General features: G+C 41.7%; 1 protein-coding gene across 1 annotated transcript; it reads right to left on the bottom strand.

The window, feature by feature from the left end:
* Positions 1-8,427: 8,427 nt before the first annotated feature.
* wls (Wnt ligand secretion mediator) lies at positions 8,428-20,771 on the bottom strand. Its single transcript, XM_056421800.1, has 11 exons — positions 20,450-20,771; positions 16,518-16,642; positions 15,875-16,036; positions 15,554-15,690; positions 12,476-12,644; positions 12,040-12,137; positions 11,762-11,825; positions 10,971-11,114; positions 10,748-10,831; positions 10,395-10,563; positions 8,428-9,387 (listed from the first exon to the last, which is right to left on the bottom strand). Exons 1-11 carry the CDS (start codon positions 20,637-20,639, stop codon positions 9,278-9,280), a joined length of 1,452 nt encoding a protein of 483 aa, XP_056277775.1. The 5' UTR covers positions 20,640-20,771; the 3' UTR covers positions 8,428-9,277.
* Between the last annotated feature and the right edge of the window lie 5,101 nt (positions 20,772-25,872).

Here is a 25,872-nt window from a genome sequence, read left to right as displayed (position 1 = left end):
AAATGACATTAGTGAGGACAGTTTGTGTGGTCACAAAAGGTGTGTCTTCCTGTGAGTTGGTTACTTTGAGTCCAAACAATGTAGGATTGGCTTTACGTTACATGCCTACACATGCGAGTCGACAGGAAGTACGGGATTGTCAAGTTCAAAGCCTCTCACAGACATCGGGCTTCATTTATTCATTATGCACAGACGTTATATCTCAAAACTAAGAAGTCATTTGAAAGAAAAGAAAGGATAATTTTGACTATAACGGCTTCAGTCTGTCAACTTTTTGATATTGTGTCAAACAAGACATCATATATGCTTAATATAGAATTTGTTTTAGTTCAAATTACATTCCAGACATGTGCATATAGCTTTCATTGTTAATTATCTTTCTTTTTCTTCCACCTGGGCTTTGCATATTCTCTGAAATGCTAATTATTTAGGGGCTATATTTCTGTATTGCGGTCTTGTCTGGCTGTATAGTTTATTGCCACGACAAAGCACTTGGTTTTAAAGTCTGAAAATAATTATAGTTTACCGATCATATTATGATTAGCAGCCTCACCGTAAATATTGTGACTGCAGGTGGTTACCAACAAACACCAGATCTTCCACAGAGTGGACCTCACATGTCGGCCCGGTGAGTGTTCATGATCCTCTGCTTGTGTTGGTACAAGAGTGTCCTTTCAGTAAATAATCCACACAGTAACATAATATTCAGCGGTGCACTCACACTATCAGAGCTGTTTGACAGCATAAATAACTCACTCCTGTTGCAAATGCAACACACACACACACACACTCTCTCTCTCTCTGTGCAGGAAAAGGCCTAAAAACATATGCACCTTCACTCTCATGAGATTTAACTGAAGTGTCGTGAAAAAGTTGAATACAAAAAAATGACAGTATATTTGGACCACCTGGCAGTGCCAACCTTACAGATGGTGTGTGTGTGTGTGTGTGTGTGTGTGTGTGTGTGCAGTGCTCACTATGCGCTGTGCGTAGGCCACCAAGTCCTGAGGGGGCACCAAAAAATAGGGGGGGGGGGGGCATCATGAAGGAGTTATGCTTGGGGCACCAACATGGCTAGCAGCGGTACTGTATTTGTGCGTGTGCGCATGCGTGTCCGACCTTTTTTAAGCAGCCAACAACTAAAGAGAGCAGGCTCCAGTCTGAGAGCGCCACCATGTGGCAGAAAGAAGGTACTGCATAGTTGTGGCTAACAATCACTACGTTATTGTTATGTCACTGTGGCACTCTGGTGCAAAACAGTCATAAAATATGTAAACACGTCTCCATGCAAAATATATTGAAATATTATCACACAGAACCTGAGTTTCCTTTGTACTACCTGGGGGGCTGACTTCAAATTATCTTAAGTATTCAAAAGACCACACACACAGCTCTCACAGCAGAACCCACGAACTGGCCTGATATTCTGACACACTGTTCATGTTTTACTACCGATAACTATCGGGCATCATGACACAAATATCATACATATATATATACACGTATCAATATATACAGATATATATATACACACATTTATATGTATTCATACATACACATTACATATATATATACACAGTTTTTTTTTTTGGGAGAGAAAAACAATTGTTGACATTTGTTAGAAATAGTGAGATATTATGTCACATTATATTATAATATCAGCTGAGGCTAACCCTCCCTGCTCTAAGCTCACATCAGCATTGTAACAGTTTAGCTCCACACCTTCCTTGTATTAGTTGTTTTCCTCCTGTCTGCCTGTCTCACTCACTATCATGTCATTCCAGATCCTGCTTCCCATCTCGTCAGTCCAACTCCCTTCACCTGTTCTCTCACCTGCCTCTGATCACTCCCTTGTCAATAATAATAATAATAATAATAATCATCATTTATTTTATATAGCGCTTCTCAAGGCACCCAAAGTCGCTTTACAGTCCAGAGTCCAGTAGTCATACACACACACAGTCATCCCGGTGGTGGTAAGCTGCATCAGTAGCCACAGCTGCCCTGGGGCAGACTGATGGAAGCGTGGCAGCCAATCAGCGCCTCCGGCCCCTCTGACCACCACCAACATTCATTCACATCCATACGAACCGGGGTGAGGCTGCCTAAAAACATATGCAAATTCAATCCCTCATTCCCTTCACCTGGTCCTCATGCCCGTCTCACCTGTTGCCCATTCCCTCGTTAGTCCCTCTCTATTTAGGTCTCCTCACTTGACCTCTGACAGATTGTCTTGTGTTTTCCAGCCCAAGCTCTCGTGCGGTCCATATTGTGTCTATATATTTCTTAGTGTTCTGTTCCTGAGGATACTCTGAATAAAGATCATTATTTGCAGTTCTGTCTCCTGAGTCGTGCTATTGATACTCATCATCCCGTGACAAGCATCTACGAGGAACTTCATTTAAGATGCATGTGCCCTGAATGCACACACTGGTTTCCCTCTGTGCACTTAGCCCATAGCCGGCTGTTACAGTCCGGCTGCCAGCGCTTTGCTAGAATACATTTAATATGATTGTCTTATTTATGATTTCTGTTTGTTTTTTGTTTAAAAAATCTAAAAAAACACTTTGAATTTGTAGACTACTGCCTAATAGTCTTATTATTGCCATTTGTATGACAGTTGCTCATATACTGTAAGCCTAAATAAGTATATATATTATTTTTTAACAAAGCTTGTTTCACAAGTTTCAAAAACAGCCCCCGATTTATTTTTAAATGCCCCTGGATTTCAGTCAGTGGGGGCAATTGTGCACCCTACACTGAGTAGCCTATATCACAAATGAGATGGTGGAGAATATCTGGAGTAGCTCTGCCTGTTTTACACTCTTTGGCCAACAGGTGGTTGTGAGTGAACATGAAGCCTCGAGAAATTAATCCTTTTGCTCAACAATCTGCTGGAAAGCGTCGATGCTTCACCAGCTACGGCAAGTCTCAATACACCGCAGGCTGTCATGAGTTGTTGTTTCAATATCCTTTTTCACACTAAACCAGTAAGCACATCACAAATGACATTTAAAGGCATTGGTTGTTTTGCCTCATTCAAAATAATTATACATAAACACTCAATCATGACAATTGGCAGAGTTTTGATCTGATGATTTCGGTCGTAGAATAGTTTGGCCTGCTGCTATTGACAAAATAATACATTTTAAAGATGTCAATTTGAGCTAAAAACGAAGCACAACACACTGATTTGTTGATAATAAAACGTAATTGTTGTTAAAGCAGCCCCAGTTGTTTCGTTGTGGGGATTTGGTTTTAAATCATTTGACAGAAACTTTAACCAAACTAAACCCAAGTGATGATTTCTATCCCAAACAATACATTGAGTGGAGAAGCCTGAACATTGAGTTATATCTGACCTTTAGGAGGAAGTTGCATTAATAAAGCATTCCACGAGGATTGGAGCGCTCCTCGTCTGGGTGGAGATGCCGGTTCTACCTTTCCGTCTGTCAACCAGCTCCTCTGCAAACACGACTATAGAAGCTCGGCACGAAGCTCCAGAGCAAAAGGCAGAGGGGGAGCGGAGAGAAAACAGAAACACTTTTGACACAGTTCCAGGAATGAGGGGAAACTAGGTTACACTTTCTTACCTATCTGAGATGGTTGCTATGACAACACGTCCTGCTTGGCTTTGCGAATGTGTCTGAGTTTGAGGTCAATCTGATTATCACATGAGCATCAACAGGGCCCGTTTCCTCAGTCAGCAGTGAGACTTCTACCAGCTGTCCTCTCCGATGTGCTGTAACTTTAAATCCCCACAGTTTATAATTGTTATGTAAATTTGAACAGACAAAGGGGATGTGTTACTGAGTTGGTCTATTTTAAAGCCAATGAAAAAGATCCAGTAACACTTGGTATTTCATGAAAGCAAGTCATGCTGGTGCCAAACCAACAGATGGGTGTGACTACCTCCGCAATGTCACCACCACTCCTCTCAGTCAGTGGCTCCTGGGTTGGGTGGAGCTCAAGCAAACCACTGAAGGCTCAGCCTTGAGACGACCACCACACACACACACACACACACACACACACACACACACCAAGTTCAACATGTGTGAACTACAGAAGTGTATAGTTCTGTTTATCAATTATATTAATATTAATAATAATCATGTTGGTCATGTGTAACTCAATAGATCACGGTGCTTATTCATTCAAATCTAATACTGCTATGATGCGTTCCTTAATCATTAATAATAGACAATAGTCTGATAAAACCAAAGATTTTAAAGGTGTAGTTATTGTTTCCTGTAAGCGTCTCACGGTGTACTTCCCTGAAACCTGTAGTACCGAAGGTGCGCATCCAATTTTTTATCTGGTTTACTTTTAATTTGAACAAACAGTAACTCATTGCAATTACATTTAATTATTTAAGAAAATTGTTTCTCGAATGTTTGCAGATTATTTACCTGTGGAACTTCCAAACACCAAGCCGCTCATAATAGATGAGCAACAACCGTATGAGCAGCAGCAACATGATGTGGTCGTCTCTAAAGGCTGCTGTATGTCTGCTGGTGTTGAGATAATACTTGAAAAACATTTGAGAACATGTTCAGGGATGAAACTAATGATTCATATTTTCATTATTAATCAATCTGCCAACTATTTTCTTGATTGACTTTTTAAAAAGTTGATTACAGATTCCAAGGTGACGCCATGGAAATGTATTTTTTGGACCGAACAGCAGTCCAATATCTAAAGATACTAAAGATATAGTTTATTATCAATGATAAAACTACAAAGAGCAGCACGTATTCACATTTAAAGAGGCTGGAACCACAGAATATTTGGCAAATGTGCTTGAAGAAGTACGAAAAAGATGAATTAGTTTTTAAGTTGGGGTTTAATTTATTTATGATCAACTAATTGATTAATTGACCAATTGTTTCAGCTCTAAACATGACATGCACACTGCACAGATCAATATCTCCTTTCTAATCTCTAAACATTACAACATTTCCTACACATATACATCAAAACACAAGCATTGAAAACTAACTAATTCATTAATTTTAGGACTGCAACAAACTATTATTTTGTATTGTTGATGAATCTGATTGTTAGTTTTCTAAATTAATCTATTGATTTATAAAATGTACGACAATTGAGAAAGATTTCTAATAATAATATATATAATAATTTCTCAGAGCTCTAGTCACTAATAGCTAGTTTTATACAACAGTCCAGACCTCTAAGACATACAGTTTACCACCATATCTGATATTTAAAAAGCATCACATTTTACAGGACAATGTTTGGATGTTTATGTAATTAATTACTACGTGATGATCCAAAACTGAGTGAACCAATACCATCAATATACACAACAGATATATCAGTGTTTCGATGAGTGTGTCGTAATCATATTACTGCAAGAAACACGGAGAAACACTGTGAATGTACTTTAAAGAGGTAGAGACGTGTACTTTAGAACAAACAGTTCACTTTGAGAAACATTTACATTTACTTTTAGAAACATATAATTCTGAATCTGCGTATGTATTCAAGAACATACGTGAACCACTCGGGTAAAGAAGTAATAAGCTCACTAAAAAGAAACTGAAGCGAGCACGCACAGGCACGTACACACACCGACTCCTACTTCAGCAAACGGTGTACAATAGAAGGCCTGCGGGGCATCCACAGGCCGCTCCGCGAGCAAACAGGTCCTGTCTATCCTCCAGCAGCAAACTATTTGTTGTCAGCAGAGCGAGTCGGGCAGCATTCTGTGTCAGAGGAGATGCCGAGCCGCCTGTGAGCCGATTAGGTTTTACAGCATTGGTTACGGCTGCGTGTGCCGGTTCCCACATGATCCCAACAGATCCTCCTTTGTTCAATACATTTAACTCAGAGTGAGACAGAGGAAGGATTTCAAATCCATCCTCCCCTGCATCTCAAACTGTACAGGGAGTCCCCCTAACCCTTTTTTAGAAATCTAATCCTTGCATTAAGCAAGGCATTGTTTGTACCCACCTCGACCACCGAACCCCCTCCTCCTGTTACTAATCAATTTACATGCACGCCACGTTAAATCCTGCCAGCAACCTACTCACACAGCTCCAGAGTAGAGGGAGGGAGGCTTTCATGTCAAAAGGTCACATTGATTCCTCTACATTCAACACACATCTCAACATGCATTGTTTGAGGAACTGTGTGGTTCCAACTATTCAGATGAAAGATTCTTGTTTGCAGATTTTGCCAATATAAGGGGTTAGTGTGTATTCTGAGGAAGTTCACCAGAAAGGCTCATGATCAGCCCGACAGCACGTGGCAGCTGTTCATGGAGGTCATCACCTTCATTTATAATGAAATAACAGTATAGTCCTTGTCTGGTATCGGACAGCATCGTCAACTCAGTGGAGAGAGAACATTTCGAAGATCTGGACCAAAGCAAGCATTTAGCTTTTACCTGTGATACCACCTGTGCGTGTAGGTCATGCGAGCGCGTACACAGATGTGTATGTGTCAAACATAAGTAACGCAGCGTGTGCCAGTGGGTGCTTTAATGAGAAGAACACCCACAGATGTTGCTCATCTGTCACAAGGCTGCTCACGCTCCGTCGTCATAAAACTGAGTGGGACACCAAAACCATAATATCAGCATAAAGGCAGAAAGTATGTGATCCTCAGCTTCCAGTGTGTGGTGCGACCCACTCATGTCGATGGGCGTTGAGAGGAGGCTTTGATGGCGGTGAATGGGGTACTAATGAGTTGGCCTCATCAATGGCCGGTCTGTATTCTGGTCTCCTCATGGCCAGGAGGACATCAACCGAGCTGCTGATGCTCCATGTAAACATCTCAGCCACTTCCCAGTGTGGGGCCTCACCTCAGCCATCACATCGGGCTCGTCATCTAATTGGTTCATGTTGGACTACACAAGCCATCGCAGAATCGAGTAATGTGAAGAAAGTGTTTTTTCTTTTCCGGATTAATCTCCTAAAAATAAGTCATTCTGAGGCACACACAGTATGTGGTGAATAATCACAGCAGGAGGCCGAGGCAGCTGTGTGCGGAGTAACCGTGAGCCCGAGCGATCACCTGTTGAACACCACAGGCAGCAGCTCAGAGGTGACGGTACGCGTTACAGCCTCGCATAAGCACATTGCACATGTCGCCGTGGGGCCGCAGCAGAGCTGCGCAGACGGATGAACACTGAAAGCTGACAGCAGTGACCGTGTGAACGTGTTGGTTCAGCTTGAGACCAACAGCTGCTCCGGACAACAGCTCGAGCCTGTTAATGTGACCGTTCATCGACACGTCTTACCTGGCCGGGTAACGTACAGTCAGGTCCAGCCGCGTCTCCTGTATCCGTCAACAGACTGGGAGGAGAGCTTTCCCTCTGCGGTGTCACAACTACACTAATGTGTTTAACGTTACACTATGAAACACGTTTAGAAACAGCTCTCCGTGGACCTCACTGTCGACTTCAAAGCTGCCGGTTAATCAACGCTTTCACTTTTCGCTGACGGTGTTAATATTTTTTTATTTCTTTTACTTTTTCTATCCCAGTACGACCAGTCTCCCCCTCTCTTTTCCTTTTCCTACGCCACGAGAACCGCCGAATTGAGTCGGGGAGAGGCGGACCGAGCGAAACACTGGCGGATGTTCACGAGCGGCAAGTCCGCGACATTTACGTTCTACTTCTGGATACTATTTTCAGAATAAAAGTAAAAACAATCTGAGGAGGACCGACCGCAAATACTCTAGTTTTAAATAAGTAAACTAATGCCAAATAATGCTAAATCGAGCTGATAATAATTTATCGATTAGGTAAAGAGGGAGATGCTCCTCTCGATGACACATATTTTGCAGGACTGTTACATTGAATTCCCCCTAAAATGTCATCAAGAAGAAAGAGTAAACGCTCTGACATAAGTGCCTAAAACTGTATTAGTGTTAATGTGTCATCTTTTGATTAAGCACTATGAATGTGAACGCATCAAGTCAAGTTATCTACACAATATCCCAGAATGTCATTTTTTTGTGGGGGGGGGGGGGACAGTACAGCTTCCGGTCTTACACTAGCTCCCTTTGGCTAGCTTTACTGATGAGAAGAGACATGTTTGTTGTTGTTCTGCGATGTGCCATGCAGAGGCGCACTCTCCCTAGCGTTTATGAATATATATTCATATTCAGGCACATATTACTTCCAGCAAACCAATTTCAGTTCTTTTAAAAAGAAACGTTAACTGTGTATTGTACTAAAAACACTCAAATGGGCGCTTTTATGATTGGCATATGTATCTCCGTAAGTTATGGTCGCTATAAGCTTATAGCGAGTACAAGACATTTTAATTTCTTAGATATTTAAGTGACATTCCCTTTCTTTGGTTTAATGTCTCCTTAAATTACTAATCAAGAAAATAAATACACTTTTATTAAAATGCAATCATTTAGAGCAGACACTGACAATACACAAGGGTATTAAGTAAAAGTTGTTTTTATTATTTAAATAACCATAAAACCCAAAAAAAAGAATGGACTACAGTTCAACTTCAAAAACATTGATAGAGCTTGATCCATACATTTCATGAAGTTGAAAACAAGCACTTTATAAAAAATAGATATCTACATTGTAACATAATAAACATACAGTATGCATTTCCAAAAGTGGCTATGTAGTCAGTACATTTCCAACAATGATATAAAAAAAGATCTCCACTTGACAGCAATACTATACATGCTCTACTTTGTATGGAAGAATATGCATTGATGACATTCACAAAGCCTCGACTCAAAATATAATAAGTAATTAGTCAAAAATTCAAATAGGAGTAACTCAAATGTGGCCACTAAATCTTACTGTCCATCTTAAGTCCAGGTCTTACATGATTATGTTCTCCCAAACTGTAGTTTAATCACAGGAGTATGAGGTCTGCCAAATGTTCTCACTAAACTCTAATCTCCTTTATTTTGGTGTCAAACGCATTGTGCAATATTTACAAACACAGCCAGTTAAAATAAAGTATGAAATGTAAGAACAACATTCCACTGGGAAATGAAAAGGACTGATAATGATGTGTTGATAATATTCAGTCTTTAGAGAAACAATTGGAAACAGGGTGGCACGTAACAAGTCACAAAGCTGAGGGTTTGGTGCTGGAAGAGGCCAGGAATGTGGGACATGACATACAAGCTAGATTGTTGATGCCGTCGTCTATCCAGAGGATGTAAAGCCAAAAGCCTGTTTGATTATACACACACACACACACACGAGGGAAGGGATCATAGGCGCAGTAGGAAGGAGAGGGTAGCCCCAACAACAGCGTGACATCTACTCCTGGGCCCCTTTGCCTGTCATCTTGTAGATCTCAGTGGGGCCATCGACATGGGTGATGGTAGTAGTCAGCTGGATGTCCTCTCCGCTGTTTGCTCCAGTATCTCCTGCACATACATGACACATCAGCACCAAAGATCACCAATAACATTTGATGAAGACAAAACATTTAATGAGCAGCACATATTTTTTCAGTTTTGGCTCATCATTGTGCACATTCCCCTCCATTACTGCATGCAAATGACCAATGCTGCAGAACAGGTTGGCCATGCTGATATTCAGCAACCTAATTAGTTTCAGCTCCTTTAAAAACAGGAGTGAAACTCAAGAGCTGATCAAATAAATCAACAGAGACTGTAACTTGGAGAGAGGCACCCCTCCCATGATATTGTTGACACTCTCTTTTCCTCTCCATACGTCACTGACGTAAGGAGACGGATGGATAGTTTTGATTACTTCCCTGCTCTCCAGCCCACCCCCACCCCTCTCCACTGTTCCCTTCCTTTTTGTCTGGAAGGAAGCCTGGTGTCCATTAGAATCACCCTCTTGGGCCAAAGGGACCCTTCTTTCCCCTAGGAATCTGAGTCCTTGTGAGTCACCAACCTCCCTTCCTCAAAGACACTCTGAATAGCTTCACAGCAGAGGACAGACACTGCATCAGAATCAAGTTAACTCCTGCGACACCAACTACATTCAACCAACTATGATCACCAGAACATGGTTTGGGGTTTTTCAAGCCCTAAAAGAAAGTAAGTAAATATTTTACAATTATAGCATTGTTCAGTCCAGAGGTATTTTTATATATTTTTTAAGTTGTCACCCCAAAACTTAGTGGAAAAGAGTGCCGACAGACCTTCATAAGCAACACACAAGTTTGTGCAAATGTGAATTACATGAGGGAGGGAAAACACAACTCAGAGAAAATTTAAAAAAATTAAATATATCTCTATACATAAAATATATAAAGATATTTATCGATCAAGCTTATATCCTAGAATAAATATTTCCAGCCATTGTAGAAGTTAGGCATACTGGATAGACAGACGTAGAGAGTTTAGAGCATTTACGACAACCATTGTATACATGTAGGAAGTTAGTAGAAAGATGTAGTTACCAGTGATGCACTGACCAGTCGACTGATCGTCTCCATAACGTTTGTGAGACGGTGCGTAGAGGAACATGATGGCGAACACGTACAGGTTCCACATGCCGTAGATGCCGGTGAAGAAGGCGCTGTTCACCTGCACCGTGTGCTCACCCCAGTGCCAGTGGCCCTCATTCACCTGCACACAGACACAGACATGTTGATCATTCAAGTCAGTCTTTTGTTGGGTGGAGTCTTGTATGGTTTTGGCACAGTGGCAAAATAGCTTTTATCGTCCCTGTAAAATTGTAAAAAAATATCACTAATCACCTAAATAGTCTCCTGTCGACGGCATTATTATTATTATTCATTGTGGCACTCACCTGACTGATGATGAAGAAGATGACAGTCATGGCGGCACAGGTCAGCGTGACCAGCATGAGGAACTTGAACCTGAAGATCAGACCCTGAAGGGCAGGAAAGGGGGCGAGTTAGTACCAAAACAATTAATAAAATACAATCTGTGTAGCAGAGAAATAATTGGGTCCCGTCATAACTCAACTGTTTTTAATTGGTATGAGAAATGAGAGAAGAAACCACACACACCTCATAGTGCAGCCGTCTGGCCTTGGACATTGCGGGCAGGGACGTCCTCTTACCGCTGATGTTGCGGAAGACTTGAAAAACCATGAAGCAGAGGAAGAGGAAGTAGAGACAGGCACAGATCCCGGCCACAATTATGAATGCCATCTGAGGAAACACTAGTCAAGGAAATGTAAAGATATATAGCAACCTCTTTTCTAAGAGTGGTGGTATATGGAAGATGCATTTGCTCATTGTAAATCAAGTACATGTTGGGTACCGGTGTGCAGGTTTTGCGTTACATGCTCCAGAAGGTGACATTACAAATATATTGCAGACTGGTGACTTTCTTTGTCAAACCACTGGGATTCGGAAGCATAATGGCTTCTTTTTCCTCTGGATGACACTCAAAAAGTAAGAAAAGGGAGAATAGATGGGGAGTTGGGCAGCTGTTTCTGAAGATGTGTGCTGATGAATCCTGCATTGCTCTGCTCCAAGAGCAAAGCAAATAAACAGGGACACGCACATGAACACATCCATTCGATACCCAAGGCAATGCTTTCACATATGGCCTTACTAAATTATTTCTCATCTTATTAGTCTAGATAGCAGTTTCCAGTTCGTGCTCATGCAAAAGAACCAGAGGCAGGGCCGTGGCACGCATGCGGTCCAAAAACAAGATTTTGAAATGAGATTAAATTGAAAAACGTGATTTGGCCATTTCCACTCCTTAGGGTTTTCATTACCATCAGAGCTTCAAGGAGAGTGCTTCGTTGCTCATGCTGTTGTCAAACACAATTTATAAAAAAGGATACAGCAAGCTCAGTTCCCACATCAGACGCCCAGATGCTGTAGAACGGGTTGGTCAGCTGGACCCCTCTGGTGGCACCAAACATAAACACATTTTAATGAGTCACAAGATGTTGTTACAAAAAGCACATGAGACACAGATAAGGCATGATCATTTAAATAAAATGTGACAGATTCACAAGATTAATTTTAATAATGCATTGCATACCGATATTTGGTTTTCAATTGTATAATAAATAACTTGTTATAAATAGTGAAACAAATATTAAAACCCTGGCCTCACCTCTCGCACATGTCAAAGATAAACAGGCAGAAGGAGCCAAACACGATGGGGCCGACTTGCTTCCAGTAAACTGAGCAACGGTTCCTCTCCGTCTGGTCCTGAGAGAAAAGGGCAAAACACACGTAAAGGGTGGGCTGTATCCTTTGTGCTCAAGGCCATAGTAGAGACAACATTCATGTAGCCATAATAAGCTCTTTTAATGCGTTACGGTACCTGGTGTGAATGAGTGTCCATCCAGAGTACGTACACACACACACACATTGGCAAAAACCCGAGAGAAACTGATTTAATATACAAAAAGGTCTCTTCAGTGTTAAGTATCAAAAGACGATGACATCTGTTGAGATGTTCTCTGCAGAAGGCCCCTGAGGGCTAAAGAAGGTAAACAAATGAATGCAGCTAAATATAAAGTAAATGCTGCTGCAGCGTACAGTACCATGAGGTGCTCCCCACAGAAGATGATCCAGAAAGAGAGCAGCATGGAGTAGAAGATGCCCTGCCTGATGTCCCCGAAAAGCAGCATCCAGCTCCAGTTGAAGCCAACAGAGAACCACTCCACTGGTATGTTGATGAAGGTCATGGAGATGCCCAGAGCGAGGATGACCCTGAGGAGCAACACAGCGTTAAAACTCTCATGTTAACCATCAACACCAGCAGAGGAGGGAAGAAGGATCGCACATTTCTGGGTGAATTTGTAGCATCATAGAACGGTTGAACGCACATTTAAATACCTCAACTGAGAATTGTTAATGTTGAATGTTATATTGTAAATAAACAGCTATATTTTTCCTGTATAATTAGCAGCCATGCTGCCGTGTTCATACAAGATTAAAGGATCAAACTAAACAAGCGACAACCTGTGGAAAGTTCTGTTTTAAAAAAATGTAATAAAAGAGAAAATATAATTGTAATTGGCTCTCCACTTGAATCTGGTCTACATCTTTTACACGGACAGAATCGATGTTGTAGAGCAAGGCTACGTCTGCTGAAGCAGGAGATTTGATCTGGGGACATTATTGATTAGATAATCCATTCAGCTACAAGCACAGCGTGTCCCCACGGACCTTTCCAAGTCTCCATAATGTACGAGTTTTCCAAAGAGACTTATTATTACAGCCAACCTCCTTCAACTTTTAAAATCCAGACACTTAGTGATATTGAAATGAGGGTGAATAAATTTAGAACAATCGGCTCACAGAGACCGAGCAGAGCTCGTCTTCCAAGCGTCTGCAGCAGGTCTCTGCATGCCGCCAGCCCATAAAAGAGTAAAGCTCGTAAATAGATAGTTAAAGAGGGCAAACGGAGCTTCAGCCTGTGTGTGTGTGTGTGTCCGAGATGGGGGGGGGGGGGGGGGACCTGAAAAAACGAGGTCACAAATGTTTTCTGCTGTGGGTACGAGAAGAAATGTAAAACAGGTTTTAAGCAATTCCACTCCCGGTGGACGTCACTCTACAGAGTGAAACCACATTTGACTGGTATGCAGGGAATGTTTCCTGAGAACCAGCAACACCGACGGGAGCGCTGGGGCTGGATCTACCCGTGGGAGAAAAAAGAAAATTGGTATATAAATCTTTGAAGTTAAAGGTTAACGCTGCCTAACTTAAGAATTCCGATATGAGATTTCAGTTCATGTTTGTGAACGTGAGCTCCTCTCTCAAAGCCAGAACGCAGAGAAGTCTCAAACGTGTGATGTCAAGTAAAACGTCTGGCTCTGCTTCATGAACAATGCAAAATTGTGGACTACCTTAAATTATATGAATAACAATTTTGAAAATGGCCGTAGTTCCCCTTTAATATTGTTGAGGTCTTAAGACATTTTAAATTGCGCTCCATTCGGGTGAGCCCTGCTATTGCGCAATGCTATATGCTAATGCACATTTAATTGAACCGAGCCGTCGTAAAAGTTATTAAGCCCACATCTGCTTTTCCTGCGGTCACAACGACTGTAGTATATGAAGAGGATTGCTGTTTCGCTAATAAGAGTTCCTGCATGAACTAGACATTGTCCACACTGAGCATCTCCACTTAGATCGGTCGTGTAAGTTTAGAGGAAAGTCTGAGGAGTACCAGTCCGACACCTCTGTGGACGAGCATGACAGAAGACTCCGGTACCGCTTTTATGGCTGTACCAACAAAACAAAAAAACTCATCCGGTGTCCACAAATAGGGTCTGAGTCGCACTTTGAGAGCCTGACAGTCATTTTGGAATAAGAGCCTTGAGCCAGCAAATGCACAGAGAAGGAGGGAGAGTTGACTGAGTGTCTGTGTGCATGTGGGGTCGCATTGAGCTGGTGTGTCCGTCCTGAATGTGTGTGTATGCAGCATGTGTCAATTGAGTGCTAGCTTGCAGATTTTCTAGCCCGTTGCACGCTTCACCAGGCACTTCCTGTGCGGACCGCTGCCTCTTACTGATCTGTCTTCCCTGCACAGCGGGGGTTAGACAAACACTGGGCTGTGAGCGCAGCGTCAGCTTTCCACAGCGGTCAGCTTCAGGCAGACTACCTGCTTTGCTGCTCTAGCCTGATGGTGATTGGTCAGGTAATAAACACAAATATCACCGCTTGTACATTTCATTCATTGTTAAAAAAGGGACAGTTCACCCTAAAAATTAAAATGTAATCAGATCTTCCTCTTACCTGTATTACTATTTATTAGTCTAGGTTGTTTTAGTGCAAGTTTAGAGATATTGGCCTAGAGATGTCTGCTTTCTCTTGAATAACAGAACGAGATGCTTGTGGTGTTACAAGAGCCCAACAATTAATTGGAGAAACTCACGAGAAAAGAAAGAAAGCAATTTACACTTTTATAGATCCCTGTGGGGTAATTCTTCTCTTCATTTAACCCATCCTTAGTTATTAAGGAGCAGTGGGCTGCAGTGAAGCGCCTGGGGAGCAACTGGGGTTCAGTGTCTTGCTCAAGGACACTTCAACATGCAACTAATGGGGGATCCAACCGGCTACCTTACGGTTACGGGACGACCCCAATGGTCTCTTTCCAGGAATCATGACTCCGATTACTCAAGACCACAGTGGAAGTCTTTCTATGTCTTTTTAAAAAAGAAATTGTGTATCTATACACATTTACTACATTTCTGTTCATTCAGTTTATCGATTTAAAATACTGTTAATAGAGGTAAAACAGTATAATGGGAAAGTGTCACACTGATGAGTTCTTATGGTCAGTGGTATGAAACTGCCCCCCGACCTGGTGGTGAAGGACCGGCGTCCGACAAGATTCTATTTTTTCCTTTTTAAAGCATGTCAAAGAAACACAAACTAGCAATTAATTTGCATCCATGAACTTAGTTCAAAACTCCAAATTGTAAACTAAGAACGTGAGCTAGTTCATTTGAACTTCAAACTGACTTGTGAAGGGTGAACTTGCACAACACTGCTCACAATTATGACTATCATCATATGACAATCACAAATCTGCAATTCTCCAACAACAATAATAAATATTGTGCCGACAATACAACGGTGAACCTAGAATCCCACTGAGGGCGCTGCCTTACTTCTCCAGCAGCACAGGTGGTCTCCTCATGAGGCTGATCCGTCTCCAGTACCAGATCATGATCATGAGGATGCTGGGTGTGAGGAACGTCTTCATGGCGAACCAAACTTTGGTGAAGCCTCCATTCTGGTGGATGCTCTGGAATGAGAAATAATCAGAGTAAACCAATTGTGTTGTGCACGTTGATCTACTGGCTAACAATGGCCGACGCCATCTCACTCGATGGCTAACGGCACAGTTGAAAAAGGACCCTTGACTGGGTTCATACTGAGCGGTGTAACAAAGAGCTTAAAATACAGTTCCCAATCAAAGAGCAACTTACAACGAGGCGGATGTCTTTGATTTCTCCGATCCCCACGTTGACCTTCTTCCGCTCGTTGACGGGCAGGCGGATGTTGAGAAGATAGTACTTATGGGCCACGCTGCCGACCTCCATGAAAGGAAGCGGGTCACACTCATAGTAACGTCCTTCGTTCTCAAAGGTCTGGAAAACACATAGCAACACACCATATCTGGTTGAAACCACATCTGGAGAGAACAGGTCGGGCCGTAAAGTCGTCTCAGCCAGGCTGCGCAACACGGCGCCTGAGAGTTGAGACACAGACCACTATCAGCTGGAAGGTTTAAGTGTCCAGCAACGGTTTCCAAAGAGCCCCGAGGTCAGGCTGCTCCCATAAACATGGGGGGCATCAGCAAAGTATCATCATAAATAGCATTATCGAAAGTGAGAAACATTTACAACTCACAGTATGTGAGGCTCAAAAGAACAAAAACATGTCAAAATCTGTGAGGAAAAAAAATCATGTTTACTTCTATTTAAATTAGAAAACATCAATTATTTGAGTCATCATATGCAATATAATCTGCGGGAAATTATAAACATCGAGAATCTAAACATCTCAATACACAATATCTGTCTGCAATAAGTCATTTATGGTTTTCGAACAAGCATCATGGTGAGGCACCTTGGCAGCGGTGAAGTTGCAATTGAGCTTCCTCTGTTCAAAAGAGTGCGCCATCTCCGTCCACTCACTGACGGTGTCGTCTCTGTAGGCCAGGCCCACGTCTATGGTGGCCATCGCTCCATCCTCTGGGAAGAAGAACAGCAATTCACTGTCAGATCAGTTTATTTAGGAGACATTTCATTGTTAAAAGACTTTGATATGCAAGCATGTCAATGAACATCAAGTGCAAAATCATTACATCGCAAAATAAATGATGTTTGCAGAAGAAATGTATGACTTCCAAAATGTACAGAATAAAGCTTTCCAGTTCATGGTTCGGCCCATCTCTACATCACTCGCTTTTGGAACCAGACGCTTCTCTCCCTTTAGTGTTCCACTCCGGTTCATGATGGCTGAACTCTTGCTGACCAGAGCCGAGGAAAGTCTGCACTAAATTGAGCCTCACAGTCCCCATGCAGTGGAAATTAGCTATAAGATATTCATTTTCGTCAGTATTTCGGTGCTTCTCCTACTTCCTCCCTGCACAACTCTGCTGGCTGTTATTATCCCAGTGACGGGATCAAATTAAGCCCCGGTGACAGACAGCCACGGCCTTTTAACTGGGGCAGCAGCAAAGTGACAACACTGCATTGACATGGAGATTTTACCCACCAAAGCCTGGAAAAGTACCGTTCATTTCTAAGTACCATGCCAGTGTTGCACATGCTAATACTGAAGCGGTGCAGTGTCGCGGAGGATGAACATTTAAATCATTGAGAAGCTTCATGGCTGCGGCTCCAACTGTTCATTTAGAAGGCTGTATTTTAAAATAGACTGTTTTACAATATCCTAACCAAAACCAAACATGTTTATACAAGGTTAAATCATACAAGTATTAATATGTGGTCAACTAGAAGGAGTCTGAATAGGTGAGATTAAAAGGATTATTTCTCAGCATGTAAACATATTCAGTGATTCAGTCTGTGCTCCATGGTGGCCCAAATCTAGGTTACTTCCTACTTGATACAAACTTCAACACGACCTTGAGCTGGCCTCCAACAGCCTAGCCCAGTGAATAAAATAAAAAAACACATCCAAAGCCAAGCTATTAAAACTGCATCTTTAGATCACATTACAAAGCCAAGTGTTCGCTCCTCCAGAGAGCCTCTTGGGCCGTTATGAAACAAGCTGGAATGAAGGGAAAGAAACTCAGTGGCCTGGGCTTTGAGGGGAAAAAAAGTAGAGGAAGGGGGAGAGGGGACCAGATGAGAACTGGCAGCCGACTGTCTCTGTAATGCCCTCCACTCTGCCATTGGTCGAGACGGACGCCCTCGAATGTCAGCTCGCTTCATGCATACATTCCACTCCAGTCCAGCGCCCATTACCACGGAAACTAAGCCTCCTCAACAGCTGTGTTATTGCGGAGCCCTGGCCAAGATGGTGGAGAGGAGTTAGTGAGCGAGTGGGACACACATTGTTCACATTGTTCCACAGAGTCATGTCTAAAAAGTCATGTCTAAAATGTATGTGCTTATGTGCTAAGGTGTTTTTTTCCTGCTCCCTGCTAACATACCCCCTCTCGGGCATAGTCGAGGGGTTGGTCTTTTTTCAGCTTTTCTTCCATGTTATGCTGTAATCTCTTCATCCCCGCTGAATCAAAGGTAGTGAAGGAAGAGATGGCCTTTTGTTCATCGACATACAGCTGCAGACCGTAATCTGCCCACCTACAACACGGAAGAGTCTACCAACATCAATGTATTGTTCATTAAAGACGTGGCTCCGTTTTATTAGAATTGTATTAATTCTGAATCCAGTATGTAGTTGAATTAATCTGAATCTTATCAAATATGTTTAAGTTGGCTGTCAAACAAATGTAATGAATAAAAGTTCTGATTTTTTTTTTTTTTAATGGAGCCATGTATACCAGTGATCAGGGAAAACGTTATATTTGCTGCAGCAATAGTTTGTTTCTATCACACGCAGCATCAGTGCTCCGCTCCCTCTATATCTTATTACTCGTTCTGACACCTCTTGTAGCTCAGAAGGATCTAAATGGATCTGTGACGTCTGACAGACTCGTCTGTTGTCCAGCCAGGTTGATTCATCGACTCCTCTGTCTGGCAGCCGGGCAGTAAATAACCCACAACCGCTGAACACATTTCAGCTGAGGCCAAGAATGTGAGCAGGCAGAGGATGCTGATGACGAGGCCGCCGCTGCAACAGAGCTGTGGAGACGAGCCAGAGCAGAGGAGCCGTATGAAAGTACAGCTCACACTTCAAAACCTTTTGTTCTCTGCGTGGACTACAATGACGTCTTCTACCGTTCTGTTGATTACAAATTGGTCAAAGACGTATCAATGTGTGCAGGCATTGGTCAGTGAACACGACTCTGGTAAAATGAGGTTGTTAGAAGGCTCACGTTGACTTCCTTTTGCCCAGAAGCAAAAGCTGCGATTCAGAGTCAACATTTCCATCGCGGGCTCTCCTGGTGATCCAGTCACTTTTGAGACCCGTCATTCTCTGTAATCTCTGCCAGGTGATTATAAATCACTAACGAGACACGAGACACAAAACCCTGTCCTCCTCCAGATCCTAGAGATCTCCCTCCTCCCCCGTTCCCCTGAGGGACTGAGCTGATACCGTAAGTCTGTCTATACACCTATAGATGAGACTACATTTAAGAAAAATAACCAAACTATAACTGTTATACTAGTACAGTGTGTAGCTAGTTAATCTCAGTCTAGTTTGATGTCTTTATGTCAGTGGTTCTCAAACTTTTACTGTCGCGCCCAACTTCGGAGGAAGAACTTTTTTCGGGCCGCACTGCACAAGCAAAATTAAAACAGTTAAGTTCTCCGCACTGCCCCCCGCGCCCCACCTGTAATACCTCGGCGCCCCACTTGAGCGGCACGCCTCACAGTTTGAGAACCACTGCATTATATTAACACACACACACACACCTGAATGCAAAATTAGTCAAATGTTTGAAACTGTTTAACGGAAGCGGAGAGGATTTTGATGCAAAAATACTCGGATAGGGATTTTTTTTCTAAACATATTTGGCATATAACAAGAGATTCATTACCAGTTTACAATTTCATTTTACTAAGACATTAAGTCAAGATCTAAAAAAGGCAACAAAAACAAAAAGCATACATTTAAAATGGGAAAATCATTAAACTGATATATATATATTCAAACTATATAAAATCATTAAGTTTCAGGACTATTAGACATTGAATTGCTCAGAGGGACACAAATAGAAACAGGTCCAGATTACGGCTCCTCTCCCTTTATTCCTGTCTCAAGAGTTTGACAATCCCATCTACGAAAGCCCCAAGGTCCTTGAGCACAAACAGCAGGGCATCCATCATTGTTTGCCGCCTTCCCGTGTAACAGAAATCCAATCTACTGAACAACACATTTCTGGGGGTTCCTCAAGCATTCAAGGTGAGAAGAACACTGAAAATCACAAGCAGACGTCCACAACGTCTAGTCGGGAAGGCAATACAAGATAAAGAACTACCGACTGAGTACTACTGGGAGAGTTAAAATTACTGTTCTTGAATTATTGATTCAAATGATTAGAAGTGATAATCGATGTGAACATTTCCTTTGCAAGCTTGGTCAGATAGCGCTTAAGCAAATATTTACCTTCAGATTGTGAAAAGCTAAAAGAAAATATTGGCACAACGAGGAAAAGAAAAAGAAACTCAAAGACACGGAAAAATGCAGAAAGAGAACTTGCAAAGCACTGTCCACGACTCAAACTTGAAAGACAATCACCTAAACGGCCTTTGGCTCTCTTAGGATTCTCCCAAGACCAAGTCGCATATACCACAAGTTAGACTTTCTACCCTCTCGGACATCTCGAGATCCGAGTCCTGGGGAGAAACGTGAGCCGCGTTGTCTCCGCCCTCTTTTGAATCCCATAAGAAAGCCTAGCTTCTCACCTATCTGGTTGTCCATCTTGAATGCGATGTCAAACTGCAGGATGACCAGCATGAACTGGAACCAGGGGCTCATCTCCTTGTTGGGCAGAGGGATGTGGACCGCAAACACAATGTTGTTGGCCTCAATCTTCTTGGCCATGGCTTCATCGAAGGTCCGGATCTTGTCGCATTGGTTCGGACCCCAAGGCATGAACCATTTGGCCTCCTGGCGAAGCTTGGTGGTGTCGACACACTTGGTGGCCAAGTACTGAACCGGTGTGGTGGTGCTTGGAGCTGGTGAGACCAACACAAAGTGGGAGAGATGTCAGACGTGTCAGATTGAAATACTGCAGCAAAGTGTTTTCAAGGTCCCGTCACGCACAGTTTCTCCTCAAACTAGTCAAAATAAATCACACAGAGTTAAAAAAAAGAAAAGAATCGATAAATAAAACGAGAACACTCCAGATTAAACTGTGCATGGACAATATTAATATCTTAGCAACCATTATGAACAGTGAACAGCTTGGGCTTGAGCCAAATCTAGTCCAAACACTTTGGCAATTACTTTTCACACTGTTTAGAAAATGCCTGGTAGCGCGGCGCTCCTGCTCTCTGAAGTGATGGGGAGGGGAAATTCCCCAAAGCTCTCAGACACCGATTACAATGTTTACGCATTGAGATTCAGGAGTTTGACAAGCCGGGGGTCTGTCGTCTTAGGGTTTTAGTAGTTCTTGGGAAAAAGATCTCGTCGGGATGCAGAGACCAAAAGTTTGGTTTCCTGTTGAACCTGGAGGTCTGAAGTGAACGCCATACGAGTGGTTTGTTAGTCAAGGTGCAACCAAGTAAAATTCATACTCTAAATATCATGTCACGGAAATTATGTATTTCAGCAAGTCTATTGAGCCGGTCCGACTGTGGGCTGAGATGTGCTCCCTATTTTGTAATATCAGGTACAACAAAGACAGGGTTGAGACGCTTTTTCAAATAAATGTAGATATATTTAACAAAGACAACTTCCTTTAAATAACATTCAAGCTACTTGACTTTCTTTTGAAAAAGCCACAATCCACAACACGATGTGGATTTAACAAATACAATAATCCATATAGTAACAGCTGGTATTATCAGTTATATTTTTAAGAATGTATTTCCATGTGGTGGAGCCCAACCAGTCCAACGTGAACTATGCACTAGAGTCAGAATCATCTTTGCGAGAAAGCAAAAGTAGACCTGAAAAGAGGGTCTATCAAATCCAATTGAATCATTGATCTGCAACTAATTTAATAATCCATCAATCATTTAATTCAAAGTGACCCTATTTATACAGGCAAAACAACTACGCCATACACATATGAAAGCCCTCTTGTCCAACTAAATGTCAGTAGAATAACTTAAAGATAATGTGCAGATGTTTCCAATTTGTTAGAGCCAATCTCCAAAAGAACAGACGAAACTCTGCAATCCTGAATTACGAAGCCGTTTGAGACGCATCTAGCAAGAATCCATGAGCTATAGTACTCATGGTCTAGGAAATTATGTATTCTCAGCAAGTCTATGAGTCACAAAGACTAGTGGCATGAGAGTGCTACCCTATTAATTAGCTAATATCAATAAACAAACACTTAGTGAACTTTCATATGTATTATAGTGTTCAAGACAATACCTTAAATAACATCAAGATAGACTTTCTTTGAAAAGCCAATCCAAAACAGAGTGACTTTAACAAATACTTATAAAGTACAGCTGGACTTAATCAGTTATATTTTTATTAACATGTGATGACCAACCAGTATCAAGAACATCACTAGAGTCAGAACACTTGTAGAAGAAAAGTAACCTAAAAGAAGCACGTCACAAACACAGCATCTGACAACATCTTCATCATGCACAATCATTTAATTCAGAGCTGAGCGCCATTATCAGGCAACACCCCCGGTCACATATGAAGCGCCCTTGCCACTCGTGTCAGGATTAAGAAATGGCAGATGTTCCATTTGTTATACGCCAACTCAAAGAACAAGAAGGATTCAATATCTCTAATCAGATCAGAGTCTCTAATACTATTTATAAACTCAGATCAGACAAGCAGGATCTAATACACTCGCTTACGACTCGGATCTTTATTAACATTACTATCACCAAACTATAATTATGCACATCCACACTAGATCAGTATGGGTGTCTTTATTAAGTAATTACACGTAATCCAAACAGTACTAAATGCAAATTACACTTGAAGTGTCATTGTTTCTGATGAAATTGAATGCATTTTGCAAGAAAGGACACGTGAGGTAAACTGAGAAGTTCCTAAGGATGCAACAAGGGGTAGTTTAGCAAGTTTATAACAGGTGCGCGATCACACATGGCATCTTTATGGAAAGTTAATCTCCAATCAATATTGTACACAAGCATCTGGTGCAAGCTGTACTCGGTCAGGAAGTAAGGACTCACGTGACAGCACATTAGTTTTACTATACGCTTGTCACAGATGCTGCTGATCAGAATTACAGAACTGCTATCTGTCTAACAGGTTAGCCAGGTGCAATAAGATCACACAATTCCTATCATTCACAAGCTCAACTAGAATTATCTTGTCATCAGCAAGCCATGTGACCCACCGCAAAGGCGAAAGCCTTGTACTAGATATGTTTTGAGCACTAGGCGAGCTGATTGTGAATTGCAGAGATCCCACACGATGCTCCTTTAGTTCATGGACGACATTCACTCAAGGATCACATGTCCACATCTTAACCATCCAGTGTGGGCCCCCCTGCATCTGATGGACTGTAGGAGTTCTTGAAACATCCTAATTTGAAAACTGAAGGTGATCAAGGATTGGTGATAACACTCACTCAGAAGCCATGCAGCCCTCGACACGACTGTTGGATATCAATTCACTAAAGAACAAGCCAGGTAGCATCGAGAGTACCAGACACTCGAGCACATTCAGCTCTGCAACAGCAGCAGAGCTTTCATGTGACTACACAGTACAGTTGACATTCAGCTTAGATGTACACATCCAGCACGCATGTGAGAACACTGATGTGTACCATTCAGTGAACGTCTTTTAACTTGTGCACATATACGTATAGTCGGTGTATCGGAGTCATCCTGATCTCATTTGGCCGGCACTTCGTGCAGTCTGAGGGTAACTTATGTAATCGTACAAGATGTATCACCGTTTAACTGCCCTGATGGGAACTCGGTGTACGATATAAACAGTTCAGTTGATCGTGGCCAAGCTCTTCACTTTCCCGGTGTAATATTTTTTTCGTTTTCTTTTCTCACAGCCATCCAGTTCCATCATGTACGAGCAATCGCTTCGATTTTGGGTAAGCTGAGAGAACATCTGAGCAGATGTCAGGCGATTGTCGCACATAGCTTCTACTCAGATTTCAGAAAAGCTTGAGGAGGACGACCGCAAATACTCAGTTTATCAGTCCATAAGAGCAGAATAGTAGTGAGTACACGATGAGAGCCTGCTCTCGCACATTTGCAGGACGTAGCAGAAGTTCGAAGGATAAGTACAAGAGTGACCTTAACATATTGCTAACTGTTTAGTTATGTGCTTCAATTGAGCATAATGCACGCTTGATGCACCAATACATCAGCTCTTCCACAGTGTAAGCTCCTTTGCTGGAGCAAACATCGTTGTTATGTCTCATTGCAAGCGTTCAGCTCTAGGACCATGGCGATACTGCAGTAATCCACTGCTAGAGGGAATATTTTCTATTTTTTAATCTAATGCAGTTTACCTATTACTTCTGCTGAAACCCAATCGCAGGCTAGACAGTAACTGATTGCTAGCACGAGTAGCTTTAGTTTAGCTTGTATTTCGAAGTATGTCTTCTGGAACAAGCCAATATTCAAGTAAAAGTAACTGTTATTAAATGCTAATCTAAGCAAATATAATCACATTTAAAAGCATTGCTCCTCATAACATCAAATGCAAGAATGATAAACAAGCTCAAACAGAAACGTTGCATAGAGGTTATATCATGATGAGTTGATCAAGCACTCATGATGTGAACACATTAATAATACGATTCACAAATGTCATTACTCAAGTAAGCTTCAAAAGTAGCGTCCTTGAACATTAAAGATGTAAGAGAAGCTATTGCTGCATTGATCAGAGTGCCGGACCAATTATGAATTATAATATTACAAGTACAATATTTAAATCAATTTCAGTCTTAAAGGATTAAGTGCACAAAACTTCAATGCTTTTAGTTGCGATGTTCATAATATTTCTATTTTTAACACATGTATATTTCTACACAGTAGTACATCCCCTTATATCCTATTCCTGCTCAAGAATGCAATTAAAAGGTGTAAAGCCTTTACGAACAGATAAGAAGATGTCACGTAAAGCACAAAGCAGCGTACGCAGTTGATCAACTCAATACAGATAAAGCTAATCAGAGTTAGAAAGCACCCGTGAAATCACTCAAAGGAATCATGCATGAAGAAGTACCCAACATATGCCTCATCCATGGGCCCATGATACAAACTTGATTAAACCACTTGAGGTAAGACAAGGACTCCCTGAGGAGAATACTGCACAGCGATAAATGACAGGCTGTGCAAAACATTATGGAGACATCCTAAGTGTGGCTCATGAACTCATGTAGTCTGCTGTCCAGTCTCTGACATGCATGCTGTCCCAAGTAATATCATGTTAGTGTGAAAACAATGGGCTGATCACTAATCTAGATTTATGGTATCACAGTCATTGTTGCATATTTCATAGCCAATGTCAGAAATATGAAAGGAAGTACGAATAAATTCCTTCTAACAGGCTACAAGACACACTAACATAGTCTCAACTTTAAGCTGTCATGAAGAGCCTGGTTGCATTATCATGTCTGACTAAAGGCCATTCATGTAGTTGATTATCCGCTCAGAACTCTCAGCTTGAATAGTTCAACAACAGGGATCAATATCTCTGCCAGACCATACTTAGAATATGTCACGATCATGGTCTCTGTAAGACCAGAATAGTACAGACATGAACAAAACTCATCAGATATTAATATGCATTTGAGAGCAAAACATAAATATGACCTTAAGAACAGTTTGGCAATGCATTATAGAATACTTCAATATAGATTTTAATCTACAGTTTAATATTTTGAGTTAATAGAATCAATACCTTTAAACTTAAATAGAGTGACATAGACTATCAATTTTCAAGGATGTAACTTAGAGCAATAGAAAATTATAATTGACAATATTAATCATCTAGCTACTGTAGATGAACATCAGTGTTTGTTACTTCTAACTGTAGACAACTAAACATAACTTGAACACTAGTTACATGAACGAAAAGTGTTGACCATGTCACCCTGCCAGAGATCTCTTCACTAACTTACTTAATGCACAACATTCAAGACAAGTTCTAATATGCTATTGGAAGTGGCATCTCTAGTCATTAATCCATACAT

This window comes from Pseudoliparis swirei, chromosome 8 (assembly GCF_029220125.1).
Source record: "Pseudoliparis swirei isolate HS2019 ecotype Mariana Trench chromosome 8, NWPU_hadal_v1, whole genome shotgun sequence".
Taxonomy (NCBI): Eukaryota; Metazoa; Chordata; class Actinopteri; order Perciformes; family Liparidae; genus Pseudoliparis; species Pseudoliparis swirei.
This window is presented reverse-complemented; position numbering and strand designations above follow the sequence as displayed.